Here is an 18,495-nt window from a genome sequence, read left to right as displayed (position 1 = left end):
GCCAGGCCCCCCGCCCAACCCCCCACAACCCCAAACCCACCCTCCCGTCAACCCCCACAAAACCCCAACGACCACACCCCAAAAAACCCGAACCCCCAAAACCCACCCCCCAGACCCCAAACCAAACCCCAAACCCACCCCCCCAACCCCCCAACCTCAAATACCCATCCCCCGCCCCCAACCCCTAAGACCCCAACACCCACCCCGCCAGACCCCTACAACCTACCTAACGCCCCCCTCCATACCCCGGGAACCCCCCAACACCCAGGCCCCGGCCGAGACCCCAACAGACCGCCAAAGACCCACCCCCGGCCGCAACCCCGACAGACCGGCCAACGAGCCAGGCCCCGCCGCAACCCCGACACGGAACCCAGGACCCCGGCCAGACCCCGACCGACACCCCGAAAGACCAAACCCCCCCGGCACCCTACCCCGCCATACCGCCGAACGCCCCGGCCCCCGGCCGCAGACCCGACAGACCGCCGAAAAGACCCAGGCCCCCGGCCGCAGACCCCCGACAAGACGCCGAACGACCCAGTCGCCCGCCGCAGACCCCTACAACCGCCGAACGTCCAGGCCCCCGCCGCAGACCCCGACGAACCCCCGAACTGAACCCAGTCCCCGTCGCTAGACCCCATACAGACCGCCGAACGACCCAGGCCCCGGCCGCAGACCCCCGACAGACCCCGAACCACCCCCTCGCAGACCCCCTACAAACGCCGAACTGCCATTCCCGTCCCATACCCCCGACATACCCCGAACTACCCATGCCCCCGGCCGCAGACCCCGACACACCGCCAACGACCAAGGCCCCGCCTAGCGACCCCAAGTACAGCCGCCGAACGGCCCCGGCCCCCGGCGCAGACCCCCGACAGACCGCCGAACGACCCATGCCCCGCCGCAGACCCCAAACCGACAACACCAGACCGCTCAAGACCCACAGACCCGGAACTCCCGCGAACTCCCCCGGAAAAGGACCCCCAACAAACCTCCTAACGACCGCATTCCCCCTCCTCAGACCCCTACAGACCGAAAACGGTCAATCCCCCCCAATCAACCCCCTGTATACCCCCTAACTACCCATTCCCCCTTCCTCATACCCCCTACACACCTCCTAACTACCCCTTCCCCTTCCTACCCCACAACTCCAACCCCCCCTTCCTCATACCCCCTACATACCTCCTAACTACCCATTCCCCCTTCCTCATACCCCCTACATACCTCCTAACTGTCCATTCCCCCTTCCTCATACCCCCTACATACCTCCTAACTACCCATTCCCCTTCCTCATACCCCTACATACCTCCTAACTACCCATTCCCCCTTCCTCATACCCCCTACATACCTCCTAACTACCCAATCCCCCCTGATCATACCCCGACAGACCGCCCAACGACCCAGGCCCCCGGCGCAGACCCCCGACAGACCGCCGGAACGACCCAGGCCCCCGGCCGCAGACCCCGACAGACCGCCGAAAGACCCAGGCCCCCCGGCCGAGCAGACCCCGGACAGACCGCCCAAGACCCAGGCCCCCGGGCCGCAGACCCCCGACAGAAACCCCCCGAAACGACCCAGGCCCCCGGCGGCAGACCCCCGACAGACGCCGAACGGGCCAGGCCCCGGCGCAGACCCCGACAGACCGCCGAACGACCAGGCCCCCGGCGCGCAGACCCCGGACGACCAGAACCGCAGAACGCCCAGGCCCCCGGCGCAGACCCCGACAGACCGCCAACGACCCATGCCCCCGGCCGCAGACCCCGACAGACCGGCGAACGACCCAGGCCCCGGCGCAGACCCCGACGAGACCGCCCGAAGAAAACCCCCGGCCCCCGCCGCAGACCCCGCGACAGACAGCGAACGACCCAGGCCCCGGCGCACGAAGACCCAAGACACCCCGCCGCAGACCCCCAGACCGCCGAACGACCCAGGCCCCCGGCCGCAGACCCGAGACCCCGAACAACGCCCAGCCGAACCCCAGGGCGACCCCAAAGACCAGGCCCGGCCGCAGACCCCGACAGACCGCCGAACGACCCAGGCCCCCGGCCGCAGACCCCGGACAGACCGCCGAACGACCAGGCCCCGGCCGCAGACCCCCGACACACCGCCGAACGACCCAGGCCCCCGGCCGCATACCCCGACAGACCGCCGAACGCCACCCCAGCGCGCCCCGAAGACCGCGAGAACGACCAGCCCCGGCGAGACCCGACAGACCGCCGAACGACCCAGGCCCCGGCCGCAGACCCCGACAGACCCCCCGAAAGACCCAGGCCCCGGCCGCAGACCCCCGACAGACCGCCGAACGGACCCAGGCCCGGCCGCAGACCCCCGACAGACCGCCGAAACGAACCAGGCCCCCGGCGCAGACCCCCGAAGGACCGCCAACGACCCACCCCTCCCGACCCCCACAGACGCAACACCCGCCCCGCCGCAGACCCCCGACAGACCGCCGAACGACCCGAGCCCCCGGCCGCAGACCCCGAAGACCGCCAACGACCCAGGCCCCGGCCGAGACCCCCGACAGACCGCCAAGACCCAGGCCCCCGGCCGCAGACCCACCCCAAGACCGGCCCCGCCCAACGACAGCCGCCCGCCAGAGCCCCCGGACAGACCCCCGAAGACTGACCCAGGCCCCGGCGCAGACCCCCGAAAACGCCAAGACCCCGGGCCCCGGGCCCCAGGGGCCCCCGACAGACCCCAAGCCCAGGCCCCGGCCCCCAGACCCCACAGACCGCAACGACCAGGCCCCCGGGCCCCAGCCCCGACAGACCCCCCAACGACCCACCCCCCGGCGCAGACCCCCCGACCGCCCCAACGACCCAGGCCCCCGCCGAACCCCCGCCGCCCCCCGAACGACCCCGGCCCCGGCCCAGCCCCGACAGACCCGAACGGGCCAGGCCCCGCCCGCAGACCCCGCGACAACCCGCCGAACGGGCCCAGGCCCCCGGCCGCAGACCCCCGGAAGACCCGAACGACCCAGGCCCCGGCCGCAGCCCCCGACAGACCGCCGAAAGACCCAGGCCCCGGGGCAGACCCCACCCAACCCCCGAACGGGGCCGGGCCGCCGGCGCCGCAGACCCCCGACAGCCACCGAACGACCCAGGCACCCGGCCGCAGATCCCCCCGACAGACCCCGAACGAACCAGGTCCCCCGGCCGCAGACCCCGACAGACCGCCGAACGACCAGGCCCCGGCCGCAGACCCCACAGACCGCCGAACGGCCAGTCCCCCGCCGCAGACCCCAGGGGAGACCCCGAACGACCCAGGCCCCGGCCGCAGACCCCAGACAGACCGCCGAACGACCCAGCCCCCGCCGCAGACCCCGACAGACCGCCGAAACGGGCCAGGCCCCGGCCGGACCCCGACAGACCCCCGAACGACCCAGGCCCCCGGCCGCAGACCCCGACACACCGCCGAACGACCCAGGCCCCGGCGCAGACCCCCACAACCGCCGAACACCATTCCCCTTCCTCAACCCCTACATACCCCCTAACTACCCATTCCCCCTTCCTCATACCCCCTACATACCTCCTAACTACCCATTCCCCCTTCCTCATACCCCTACATACCTCCTAACTACCCATTCCCCCTTCCTCATACCCCCTACACACCTCCTAACTGTCCATTCCCCCTTTCCTTTACTACGTGCATCCCTTATAACTGCTTACTCTTCTGTACCGGGGACAGGCAAGCTAAACATATCGCCAATTGATGCTTTTCATGAACGGATTATAGACAGAAGTCGAAAGTAAGGCGAAGAAACATAATTTTTATCTAATCAATATCACTTACATTGACTGGTAGGATAGTTATATTATAACGTCGCTGAGGATGGTAGCTTGTATTGGTTCACCTCTTCCTACAAACATTTCTCGATTATCCCCCTTGTTTACAATATCCGCTTATCTCCCTTTGTTATCTCCGGGCAGGGTGATAATATCGGACAGGCTTTGTAAAGCCGATAGACGCGTCTGCTTCATCAAATGAGTTAATAAAAAGTCGGTCCTGAACGTGCGTAAACGTTATAGAAAGGGTGACATCTAGCGGTGAATTGTTATACAGACCCAGGTACACAAATAAAGGAAACATGACCAAAATCAGGTATACCGCTAACCCAATGCAACATCTCCCGGAAATTTCCGGCAACACTCGGAAATGTCATGCTCACGGGTATATCAATTATCCATATGCTAAACGTGTATCCGTGTATACAGAGGGTGCAGGTGACAAGGTTTGATCAAACACTCATCGGTACCCGGTTAGAATGACCCCATATTTACCCTCACTACCTGATGTATAGCCTGTACTTCAGCTGAAATATATAACCGTGGTTTTTTTTCTTGAAAATCAAAAGATTTCTGAGTTTCCAGAATAATGGTCAAATTGGAACAAAGAGGCGATCTGTATATCGGCGGCCAAGCGACACAATATAAATTGTTAATGTCGATATAACACTGAATTGTTTACGTATGCTAACTAAAGGTGGCGCTACATTCAGACTCGGGGTATGTGTGTCATATTTTTGATATACCGCCCTCATATATGTTTTCATAATTCAAAATATCAACTAAACCATACATCGTTGATTCCGTACATTTCTGAAGTTTGTGAACTTAGTCAGCTTCTGATGAAGATATACAAGCATGTAGGTACTGAGTTGCTAGTTAGCCTAACCCTAACCTGAAGATATAGGCAGTGAGTTGCTAGTTAACCTACCCCTAAGCTGAAGATATAGGCAGTGAGTTGCTAGTTAACCTACCCCTAACCTGAACATATAGGCAGTGAGTTGCTAGTTAACCTAACCCTAACCTGAAGATATAGGTAGTGAGTTGCTAGTTAACCTACCCCTAACCTGAAGATATAGGTAGTGAGTTGCTAGTTAACCTACCCCTAACCTGAAGATATAGACAGTGAGTTGCTAGTTAACCTACCCCTAACCTGAAGATATAGGCAGTGAGTTGCTAGTTAACCTACCCCTAACCTGAAGATATAGGCAGTGAGTTGCTAGTTAACCTACCCCTAACCTGAAGATATAGGCAGTGAGTTGCTAGTTAACCTAACTCTAACCTGAAGATATAGGCAGTGAGTTGCTAGTTAACCTACCCCTAACCTGAAGATATAGGCAGTGAGTTGCTAGTTAACCTACCCCTAACCTGAAGATATAGGCAGTGAGTTGCTAGTTAACCTAACCCTAACCTGAAGATATAGGTAGTGAGTTGCTAGTTAACCTACCCGTAACCTGAAGATATAGGTAGTGAGTTGCTAGTTAACCTACCCCTAACCTGAAGATATAGGTAGTGAGTTGCTAGTTAACCCAACCCTAACCTGAAGATATAGGCAGTGAGTTGCTAGTTAACCTACCCCTAACCTGAAGATATAGGCAGTGAGTTGCTAGTTAACCTAACCCTAACCTGAAGATAGAGGCAGTGAGTTGCTAGTTAACCTACCCGTAACCTGAAGATATAGGCAGTGAGTTGCTAGTTAACCCAACCCTAACCTGAAGATATAGGCAGTGAGTTGCTAGTTAACCTACCCCTAACCTGAAGATATAGGCAGTGAGTTGCTAGTTAACCTACCCCTAACCTGAAGATATAGGCAGTGAGTTGCTAGTTAACCTACCCCTAACCTGAAGATATAGGCAGTGAGTTGCTAGTTAACCTAACTCTAACCTGAAGATATAGGCAGTGAGTTGCTAGTTAACCTACCCCTAACCTGAAGATATAGGCAGTGAGTTGCTAGTTAACCTACCCCTAAGCTGAAGATATAGGCAGTGAGTTGCTAGTTAACCTAACCCTAACCTGAAGATATAGGTAGTGAGTTGCTAGTTAACCTACCCGTAACCTGAAGATATAGGTAGTGAGTTGCTAGTTAACCTACCCCTAACCTGAAGATATAGGTAGTGAGTTGCTAGTTAACCCAACCCTAACCTGAAGATATAGGCAGTGAGTTGCTAGTTAACCTAACCCTAACCTGAAGATAGAGGCAGTGAGTTGCTAGTTAACCTACCCGTAACCTGAAGATATAGGCAGTGAGTTGCTAGTTAACCCAACCCTAACCTGAAGATATAGGCAGTGAGTTGCTAGTTAACCCAACCCTAACCTGAAGATATAGGCAGTGAGTTGCTAGTTAACCTACCCCTAACCTGAAGATATAGACAGTGAGTTGCTAGTTAACCTACCCCTAACCTGAAGATATAGGCAGTGAGTTGCTAGTTAACCTAACCCTAACCTGAAGATATAGGCAGTGAGTTGCTAGTTAACCTAACCCTAACCTGAAGATATAGGCAGTGAGTTGCTAGTTAACCTACCCCTAACCTGAAGATATAGGCAGTGAGTTGCTAGTTAACCTACCCCTAACCTGAAGATATAGGCAGTGAGTTGCTAGTTAACCCAACCCTAACCTGAAGATATAGGCAGTGAGTTGCTAGTTAACCTACCCCTAACCTGAAGATATAGGCAGTGAGTTGCTAGTTAACCTAACCCTAACCTGAAGATAGAGGCAGTGAGTTGCTAGTTAACCTACCCGTAACCTGAAGATATAGGCAGTGAGTTGCTAGTTAACCCAACCCTAACCTGAAGATATAGACAGTGAGTTGCTAGTTAACCTACCCCTAACCTGAAGATATAGGCAGTGAGTTGCTAGTTAACCTACCCCTAACCTGAAGATATAGGCAGTGAGTTGCTAGTTAACCTACCCCTAACCTGAAGATATAGGCAGTGAGTTGCTAGTTAACCTAACTCTAACCTGAAGATATAGGCAGTGAGTTGCTAGTTAACCTACCCCTAACCTGAAGATATAGGCAGTGAGTTGCTAGTTAACCTACCCCTAAGCTGAAGATATAGGCAGTGAGTTGCTAGTTAACCTAACCCTAACCTGAAGATATAGGTAGTGAGTTGCTAGTTAACCTACCCGTAACCTGAAGATATAGGTAGTGAGTTGCTAGTTAACCTACCCCTAACCTGAAGATATAGGTAGTGAGTTGCTAGTTAACCCAACCCTAACCTGAAGATATAGGCAGTGAGTTGCTAGTTAACCTACCCCTAACCTGAAGATATAGGCAGTGAGTTGCTAGTTAACCTAACCCTAACCTGAAGATAGAGGCAGTGAGTTGCTAGTTAACCTACCCGTAACCTGAAGATATAGGCAGTGAGTTGCTAGTTAACCCAACCCTAACCTGAAGATATAGGCAGTGAGTTGCTAGTTAACCCAACCCTAACCTGAAGATATAGGCAGTGAGTTGCTAGTTAACCTACCCCTAACCTGAAGATATAGGCAGTGAGTTGCTAGTTAACCTACCCCTAACCTGAAGATATAGGCAGTGAGTTGCTAGTTAACCTAACCCTAACCTGAAGATATAGGCAGTGAGTTGCTAGTTAACCTAACCCTAACCTGAAGATATAGGCAGTGAGTTACTAGTTAACCTACCCCTAACCTGAAGATATAGGCAGTGAGTTGCTAGTTAACCTACCCCTAACCTGAAGATATAGGCAGTGAGTTGCTAGTTAACCTACCCCTAACCTGAAGATATAGGCAGTGAGTTGCTAGTTAACCTACCCCTATCCTGAAGATATAGGCAGTGAGTTGCTAGTTAACCTACCCCTAACCTGAACATATAGGCAGTGAGTTGCTAGTTAACCTACCCCTAACCTGAAGATATAGGCAGTGAGTTGCTAGTTAACCTAACCCTAACATGATCTAAAGACAAAATAAAGCCGGACAGGCCTGTCAGAAAAAAACAACTAGTCATAGTAGCAAACGTTTTTATTAATCATCTTTAATATACAATTACAGTTGATACGCAATACGAATGATTCTTCTTGATATATTCACAAAAGTGTTGATTTCTTTTTATTAATAATCTCAAATAAATACTCAATTTGGAAGCACATGTGTATACCTCAATTAAAGCGAGATCAAAATCCAAACTTTCTCCAATACAACCCTGATAATCACGATCAACGAGAAAAAATTCCACACTGGATACAACCTTCCCAACAGAACGCCGATAAATGAGGATTTACTACATCTTTCTGTCACTGTGTAGAAAAAATCAACTGTAAACAACTGTCCACAGCGGTCAGCAGTTATTTATTACTGTGTAGAAACAGTCAACCATAAACAACTGTCCACAGCGGTCACCAGTCATATATCACCATGTCGAAACAATCAACCATCAAAAACTGTCCACAGCGGTCAGCAGTTATCTATTACTGTGTAGAAGCAATCAACTTTAAACAACTGTCTACAGCGGTCACCAGTTATCTATTACTGTGTAGAAACAATCCGTAAACAACTGTCCACAGCGGTCAGCAGTTATCTATTAATGTGTAGAAACAATCAACTTGAAACAACTGTCTACAGCGGTCAGCAGTTATCTATTACTGTGTAGAAACAATCCATAAACAACTGTCCACAGCGGTTACCAGTTATCTATTACTGTGTAGAAACAATCCGTAAACAACTGTCTACAGCGGTCAGAAGTTATTTATTACTGTGTAGAAACAATCCATAAACAACTGTCCATAGCGGTCACCAGTTATCTATTACTGTGTAGAAACAATCCGTAAACAACTGTCTACAGCGGTCAGCAGTTATCTATTACTGTGTAGAAGCAATCAACTGTAAACAACTGTCTACAGCGGTCAGCAGTTATATATTACTGTGTTGAAGCAATCAACTGTAAACAACTGTCCACAGTGGTCGGCAGTTATCTATTACTGTGTAGAAACAATCCGTAAACAACTGTTTACAGCGGTCACCAGTCATATATCACCATGTCGAAACAATCAACCATCAAAAACTGTCTACAGCGGTCAGCAATTATCTATTACTGTGAAGAAACAATCCGTAAACAACTGTCTACAACGGTCAGCAGTTATCTATCACTGCATAGAAACAATTCGTAAACAACTGTTTACAGCGTTCAGCAGTTATCTATTACTGTGTAGAAACAATCCATAAACAACTGTCTACAGCGGTCACCAGTTATCTATTACTGTGTAGAAGCAATCCATAAACAACTGTCCACAGCGGTCAGCAGTTATCTATTACTGTGTAGAAACAATCCATAAACAACTGTCCACAGCGGTCAGCAGTTATCTATTACTGTGTAGAAACAATCCGTAAACAACTGTCTACAACGGTCAGCAGTTATCTATCACTGTATAGAAACAATTCGTAAACAACTGTTTACAGCGTTCAGCAGTTATCTATTACTGTGTAGAAACAATCCATAAACAACTGTCTACAGCGGTCACCAGTTATCTATTACTGTGTAGAAGCAATCCATAAACAACTGTCCACAGCGGTCAGCAGTTATCTATTACTGTGTAGAAACAATCCGTAAACAACTGTCTACAGCGGTCAGCAGTTATCTATTACTGTGTAGAAACAATCCATAAACAACTGTCCACAGCGGTCACCAGTTATCTATTACTGTGTAGAAACAATCCGTAAATAACTGTCTACAGCGGTCAGCAGTTATATATTACTGTGTAGAAACAATCCGTAAACAACTGTCTACAGCGGTCAGCAGTTATCTATTACTGTGTAGAAGCAATCAACTGTAAACAACTGTCTACAGCGGTCAGCAGTTATCTATTACTGTGTAGAAACAATCCGTAAACAACTGTCTACAGCGGTCAGCAGTCATATATCACCATGTCGAAACAATCAACCATCAAAAACTGTCCACAGCGGTCAGCAGTTATCTATCACTGTGTAGAAACAATCCGTAAACAACTGTCCACAGCGGTCACCAGTTATCTATTACTGTGTAGATACAATCCATAAACAACTGTCTACAGAGGTCAGCAGTTATCTATTACTGTGTAGAAACAATCCATAAACAACTGTCTACAGAGGTCAGCAGTTATCTATTACTGTGTAGAAACAATCCATAAACAACTGTCTACAGCGGTCAGCAGTTATCTATTACTGTGTAGAAACAATCCATAAACAACTGTCCACAGCGGTCAGCAGTTATATATTACTGTGTAGAAACAATCCATAAACAACTGTCCACAGCGCTCAGCAGTTATCTATTACTGTGTAGAAACAATCCGTAAACAACTGTCTACAGCGGTCAACAGTTATCTATTACTGTGTAGAAACAATCAACTTTAAACAACTGTCCACAGCGGTCACCAGTTATCTATCACTGTGTAGAAACAATCCATAAACAACTGTCCACAGCGGTCAGCAGTTATCTATCACTGTGTAGAAACAATCCATAAACAACTTTCCACAGCGGTCACCAGTTATCTATTACTGTGTAGAAACAATCCGTAAATAACTGTCCACAGCGGTCACCAGTTATCTGAAACTTTTTAGAAACATTCAACCTTAAAAACTGCCCACAGCGGTTAGCACTTATTTGATTTTATCCTATTACATATAATATGATATCTTAAGTTTAAAATGATATCAGGACGAAAGTCGTTTTATTTTATTATCATTTTCCTTGTTGATAAATTCTCGTTTTCTTATTTAGTTGTTCGTTCTATACAAACCTAAGTTAGTGCGGTTACAGGATTGAACAGATTTTTAACAGTTTTACGTAAGAATTTGTACAGGAAATCCACGAGACAGTGTGACACGTGAGGACCTCTCACCAAGTATCAGTCGGATTCCCTTCAATGCTATTCAATGCGATCACAAATTTGATGTAATCTTTTTGTCGAACACGCCGCTAACCTCTATCATCCCCATTCATCTTACGAGCTGCACGAGCAGTTTGCTGCAGGCTGGAATCTGATTTATTTTGTGCTGATTCAGAAACAGGTTAAAAATTAGCCCATATCATTTCAATTGAAATACTTGTGTTGATTTGTTATGAAAGCGACATTTCTGATACGCAGACTGGTACAGACGATCTGACAATGGTGATGATATACCTGTGTAGTAGAGCAGGTGGCCATTTAATGCCGAGTTAACGCACACAGATAAATTGATGTCATTTTTGTAATGCCTTTCTAAATTGTTCGCTTTTGAATTTTATGCGATAAGTCATTTTTAGTAAATTATCCGTAAACATTAAAAATGACATAGGGTTAGTTACCTTATCACGTGACATGCCTGAATGAGGTTTTATAATCAATAAAATATACAATGTAAAAAAATTGGTCTTGATATTTTTGGAAACTTTACTTCGACTGATGAAAATTTCAACATCCCGCTGATCACCAAAATGACACCTGTACCTGTGTACACAATTGTCTGGGTTATATTTGTGCTCGGATGTTTGATACAGATATCAAGGTTATACAGGGTTATTATTGATACAGATGTCCAGGTTATACAGGGTTATTATTGATACAGATATCCAGGTTATACAGGGTTATACAGGTTTATTATTGATACAGATGTCCATGTTATACAGGGTTATACAGGGTTATTATTGATACAGATGTCCAGGTTATACAGGGTTATTATTGATACAGATGTCCAGGTTATACAGGGTTATACAGGGTTATTATTGATACAGATGTCCAGGTTATACAGGATTATTATTGATACAGATGTCCAGGTTATACAGGGTTATTATTGATACAGATGTCCAGGTTATACAGGGTTATACCGGGTTATTATTGATACAGATGTCCAGGTTATACAGGGTTATACCGGGTTATTATTGATACAGATATCCAGGTTATACAGGGTTATTATTGATACAGATATCCAGGTTATACAGGGTTATTATTGATACAGATGTCCAGGTTATACAGGGTTATTATTGATACAGATGTCCAGGTTATACAGGGTTATTATTGATACAGATGTCCAGGTTATACAGGGTTATTATTGATACAGATATCCAGGTTATACAGGGTTATTATTGATACAGATATCCAGGTTATACAGGGTTATTATTGATACCGATGTCCAGGTTATACAGGGTTATTTTTGATACAGATGTCCAGGTTATACAGGGTTATTATTGATACAGATGTCCAGGTTATACAGGGTTATTATTGATACAGATATCCAGGTTATACAGGGTTATTGTTGATACCGATGTCCAGGTTATACAGGGTTATTATTGATACAGATGTCCAGGTTATACAGGTTTATTATTGATACAGATGTCCAGGTTATACAGGGTTATACCTGGGTATTATTGATACAGATGTCCAGGTTGTACAGGGTTATTATTGATACAGATGTCCAGGTTATACAGGGTTATCATTGATACAGATGTCCAGGTTATACAGGGTTATTATTGATACAGATGTCCAGGTTATACAGGGTTATTATTGATACAGATGTCCAGGTTACACAGGGTGATTATTGATAGAGATGTCCAGGTTATACAGGGTTATTTTTGATACAGATGTCCAGGTTATACAAGGTTATTATTGATACAGATGTCCAGGTTATACAGGGTCATTATTGATACAGATGTCCAGGTTATACAGGGTTATACAGGGTTATTATTGATACAGATGTCCAGGTTATACAGGGTTAATATTGATACAGATGTCCAGGTTATACAGGGTTATTATTGATACAGATGTCCAGGTTATACAGGGTTATTATTGATACAGATGTCCAGGTTATACAGGGTTATTATTGATACAGATGTCCAGGTTATACAGGGTTATTATTGATACAGATGTCCAGGTTATACAGGGTTATTATTGATACAGATGTCCAGGTTATACAGGGTTATTATTGATACAGATGTCCAGGTTATAAAGTGTTATTATTGATACAGATGTCTGGGTTATACAGGGTTATTATTGACATAGATGTCCAGGTTATACAGGTTTATACAGGGTTATTATTGAAACAGATGTCCAGGTTATACAGGGTTATTTTTGATACAGATGTCCAGGTTATACAGGGTTATACCGGGTTATTGTTGATACAGATGTCCAGGTTATACAGGTTTATTATTGATACAGATGTCCAGGTTATACAGGGTTATTATTGATACAGATGTCCAGGTTATACAGGGTTATACCGGGGTATTATTGATACAGATGTCCAGGTTATACAGGGTTATTATTGATACAGATGTCCAGGTTATACAAGGTTATTATTGATACAGATGTCCAGGTTATAAAGTGTTATTATTGATACAGATGTCTGGGTTATACAGGGTTATTATTGATATAGATGTCCAGGTTATACAGGGTTATTATTGATACAGATGTCCAGGTTATACAGGGTTATACAGGGTTATTATTGATACAGATGTCCAGGTTATACAGGGTTATTATTGATACAGATATCCAGGTTATACAGGGTTATTGTTGATACCGATGTCCAGGTTATACAGGGTTATTTTTGATACAGATGTCCAGGTTATACAGGGTTATTATTGATACAGATGTCCAGGTTATACAGGGTTATTATTGATACAGATGTCCAGGTTATACAGGGTTATTGTTGATACCGATGTCCAGGTTATACAGGGTTATTATTGATACAGATGTCCAGGTTATACAGGTTTATTATTGATACAGATGTCCAGGTTATACAGGGTTATACCTGGGTATTATTGATACAGATGTCCAGGTTATACAGGGTTATTATTGATACAGATGTCCAGGTTATACAGGGTTATTATTGATACAGATGTCCAGGTTATACAGGGTTATTATTGATACAGATGTCCAGGTTATACAGGGTTATTATTGATACAGATGTCCAGGTTACTACAGGGTTATTATTGATACGAGATGTCCAGGTTATACAGGGTTATTATTGATACAGATGTCCAGGTTATACAGGGTTATTATTGATACAGATGTCCAGGTTATACAGGGTTATTATTGATACAGATGTCCAGGTTATACAGGGTTATTATTGATACAGATGTCCAGGTTATACAGGGTTATTATTGATACAGATGTCCAGGTTATACAGGGTTATTATTGATACAGATGTCCAGGTTATACAGGGTTATTATTGATACAGATGTCCAGGTTATACAGGGTTATTATTGATACAGATGTCCAGGTTATACAGGGTTATTGTTGATATAGATGTCTAGGTTATACAGGGTTATTATTGATACAGATGTCCAGGTTATACAGGGTTATACAGGGTTATTATTGATACAGATGTCCAGGTTATACAGGTTTATACAGGGTTATTATTGAAACAGATGTCCAGGTTATACAGGGTTATTATTGATACAGATGTCCAGGTTATACAGGGTTATACCGGGGTATTATTGATACAGATGTCCAGGTTATACCGGGTTATTATTGATACAGATGTCCAGGTTATACAGGGTTATTATTGATACAGATGTCCAGGTTATACAAGGTTATTATTGATACAGATGTCCAGGTTATACAGGGTAATTATTGATACAGATGTCAAGGTTATACAGGGTTATTATTGATACAGATGTCCAGGTTATAAAGTGTTATAATTGATACAGATGTCTGGGTTATACAGGGTTATTATTGATATAGATGTCCAGGTTATACAGGGTTATTATTGATACAGATGTCCAGGTTATACAGGGTTATACAGGGTTATTATTGATACAGATGTCCAGGTTATACAGGGTTATTATTGATACAGATGTCCAGGTTATACAGGATTATTGTTGATACCGATGTCCAGGTTATACAGGGTTATTATTGATACAGATGTCAAGGTTATACAAGGTTATTATTGATACAGATGTCGAGGTTATACAGGGTTATTATTGATACAGATGTCGAGGTTATACAGGGTTATTATTGATACAGATGTCGAGGTTATACAGGGTTATTATTGATACAGATGTCCAGGTTATACAGGGTTATTATTGATACAGATGTCTGGGTTATACAGGGTTATTATTGATACAGATGTCCAGGTTATACAGGGTTATTATTGATACAGATGTCCAGGTTATACAGGGTTATATAGGGTTATGATTGATACAGATGTCCAGGTTATACAGGGTTAATATTGATACAGATGTCCAGGTTATACAGGGTTATTATTGATACAGATGTCCAGGTTATACAGGGTTATTATTGATACAGATGTCTGGGTTATACAGGGTTATTATTGATACAGATGTCCAGGTTATACAGGGTTATTATTGATACAGATGTCCAGGTTATACCGGGTTATGATTGATACAGATGTCCAGGTTATACAGGGTTACACAGGGTTATTATTGATACAGATGTCCAGGTTATACAGGGTTATTTTTGATACAGATGTCCAGGTTATAGAGGGTTATTATTGATACAGATGTCAAGGTTATACAGGGTTATTATTGATACAGATGTCCAGGTTATACAGGGTTATACAGGATTATTATTGATACAGATGTCCAGGTTATACAGGGTTATTATTGATACAGATGTCCAGGTTATACAGGGTTATTATTGATACAGATGTCCAGGTTATACAGGGTTATTATTGATACAGATGTCCAGGTTATACAGGGTTATTATTGATACAGATGTCCAGGTTATACAGGGTTATACAGGGTTATTATTGATACAGATGTCCAGGTTATACGGGGTTATTATTGATACAGATGTCCAGGATATACAGGGTTATTATTGATACAGATGTCCAGGTTATACAGGGTTATTATTGATACAGATGTCCAGGTTATACAGGGTTATACAGGGTTATTATTGATACAGATGTCCAGGTTATACCGGGTTATGATTGATACAGATGTCCAGGTTATACAGGGTAACACAGGGTTATTATTGATACAGATGTCCAGGTTATACAGGGTTGTTTTTGATACAGATGTCCAGGTTATAGAGGGTTATTATTGATACAGATGTCCAGGTTATACAGGGTTATTATTGATACAGATGTCCAGGTTATACAGGGTTAATATTGATACAGATGTCCAGGTTATACAGGGTTATTATTGATACAGATGTCCAGGTTATACAGGGTTATTATTGATACAGATGTCCAGGTTATACCGGGTTATGATTGATACAGATGTCCAGGTTATACAGGGTTATTATTGATACAGATGTCCAGGTTATACAGGGTTATTATTGATACAGATGTCCAGGTTATACAGGGTTATACAGGGTTATTATTGATACAGATGTCCAGGTTATACGGGGTTATTATTGATACAGATGTCCAGGATATACAGGGTTATTATTGATACAGATGTCCAGGTTATACAGGGTTATTATTGATACAGATGTCCAGGTTATACAGGGTTATACAGGGTTATACAGGGTTATTATTGATACAGATGTCCAGGTTATACCGGGTTATGATTGATACAGATGTCCAGGTTATACAGGGTAACACAGGGTTATTATTGATACAGATGTCCAGGTTATACAGGGTTGTTTTTGATACAGATGTCCAGGTTATAGAGGGTTATTATTGATACAGATATCCAGGTTATACAGTGTTATTATTGATACAGATGTCCAGGTTATACAGGGTTATACAGGGTTATACAGGGTTATGATTGATACAGATGTCCAGGTTATACAGGGTTAATATTGATACAGATGTCCAGGTTATACAGGGTTATTATTGATACAGATGTCCAGGTTACACAGGGTTATTATTGATACAGATGTCCAGGTTATACAGGGTTATTATTGATACAGATGTCTGGGTTATACAGGGTTATTATTGATACAGATGTCCAGGTTATACAGGGTTATACAGGGTTATTATTGATACAGATGTCCAGGTTATACCGGGTTATGATTGATACAGATGTCCAGGTTATACAGGGTTACACAGGGTTATTATTGATACAGATGTCCAGGTTATACAGGGTTATTTTTGATACAGATGTCCAGGTTATAGAGGGTTATTATTGATACAGATGTCCAGGTTATACAGGGTTATTATTGATACAGATGTCCAGGTTATACAGGGTTATACAGGGTTATGATTGATACAGATGTCCAGGTTATACAGGGTTAATATTGATACAGATGTCCAGGTTATACAGGGTTATTATTGATACAGATGTCCAGGTTATACAGGGTTATTATTGATACAGATGTCCAGGTTATACAGGGTTATTATTGATACAGATGTCCAGGTTATACAGGGTTATTATTGATACAGATGTCCAGGTTATACAGGGTTATACACGGTTATACAGGGTTATACAGGGTTATACAGGGTTATTATTGATACATTGTAGTTTGGTAATGTAGTGTAATGGAGTTGTTATTGTAGTGTACAGTAGATCACATTGGAGAGTCCGGTACAATGTTTAGTTTGGTACATGTATACTTCCTTGGTCGCTATGTGTGGCGTACAGTTGCTCGCTACGATATATCAATGTAAAGAGAGATAACTCTTCTTGGCCTGTCGCGACCTCACTGGACTGATTATACTTCCCAAATACTTGTATTGGATCACGTAATGGAGAAACAAGAGTTGATACAGAAAAGTGTAGCCCTTTGTCTGGTGATATTTTACGTGGATAGAGATCAATATCAACAGGCAGATAAATACGTGTACACCTCTATAATCCGTCATTATAACAATATACATGTACAACTCTATAATCCGTCATTATAACAATATACATGTACATCTCTATAATCCGTCAATATAACAGTATACATGTACAACTCTATAATCCATCATTATAACAATATACATGTACACCTCTATAATCCGTCATTATAACAATATACATGTACACCTCTATAATCCGTCATTATAACAGTATACATGTACACCTCTATAATCCGTCATTATAACAATATACATGTACACCTCTATAATCCGTCATTATAACAATATACATGTACACCTCTATAATCCGTCATTATAACAATATACATGTACACCTCTATAATCCGTCATTATAACAACATACATGTACAACTCTCTATAATTCGTCATTATAACAATATACATGTACACCTCTATAACCCGTCATTATAACAACATACATGTACACCTCTATAATCCGTCATTATAACAACATACATGTACACCTCTATAATCCGTCATTATAACAATATACATGTACACCTCTATAACCCGTCATTATAACAATATACATGTACACCTCTATAATCCGTCATTATAACAATATACGTGTACACCTCTATAATCCGTCATTATAACAATATACATGTACGCCTCTTTAATCCGTCATTATAACAATATACATGTACACCTCTATAATCCGTCATTATAACAATATACATGTACACCTCTATAATCCGTCATTATAACAGTATACATGTACATGTACACCTCTATAATCCGTCATTATAACAATATACATGTACACCTCTATAATCCGTCATTATAACAATATACATGTACACCTCTATAATCCGTCATTATAACAATATACATGTACACCTCTATAATCCGTCATTATAACAATATACATGTACACCTCTATAATCCGTCATTATAACAATATACATGTACACCTCTATAATCCGTCATTATAACAATATACACGTACACCTCTATAATCCGTCATTATAACAATATACATGTACACCTCTATAATCCGTCATTATAACAACATACATGTACAACTCTCTTTAATCC

At 44.3% G+C, this 18,495-nt stretch overlaps 1 protein-coding gene across 1 annotated transcript; it reads left to right on the top strand.

The window, feature by feature from the left end:
• Nucleotides 1–767: 767 nt before the first annotated feature.
• On the top strand, nucleotides 768–3,490 carry LOC117317538 (basic proline-rich protein-like). Its single transcript, XM_033872353.1, has 2 exons — nucleotides 768–1,063; nucleotides 1,402–3,490. Exons 1-2 carry the CDS (start codon nucleotides 768–770, stop codon nucleotides 3,488–3,490), a joined length of 2,385 nt encoding a protein of 794 aa, XP_033728244.1.
• The last annotated feature ends 15,005 nt before the right edge of the window (nucleotides 3,491–18,495 follow it).

Source organism: Pecten maximus, chromosome 19, assembly GCF_902652985.1.
Source record: "Pecten maximus chromosome 19, xPecMax1.1, whole genome shotgun sequence".
Taxonomy (NCBI): domain Eukaryota; kingdom Metazoa; phylum Mollusca; class Bivalvia; order Pectinida; family Pectinidae; genus Pecten; species Pecten maximus.
This window is presented reverse-complemented; position numbering and strand designations above follow the sequence as displayed.

Coding starts and splice junctions, on each gene's coding strand:
- LOC117317538 (XM_033872353.1), top strand. CDS start 768: ATGCCCCCGGCCGCAGACCCCGACACACCGCCAACGACCAAGGCCCCG. Junction 1,064..1,401: donor TCCCCCCCAATCAACCCCCT/GTATACCCCCTA, acceptor CCAACGACCCAG/GCCCCCGGCGCAGACCCCCG.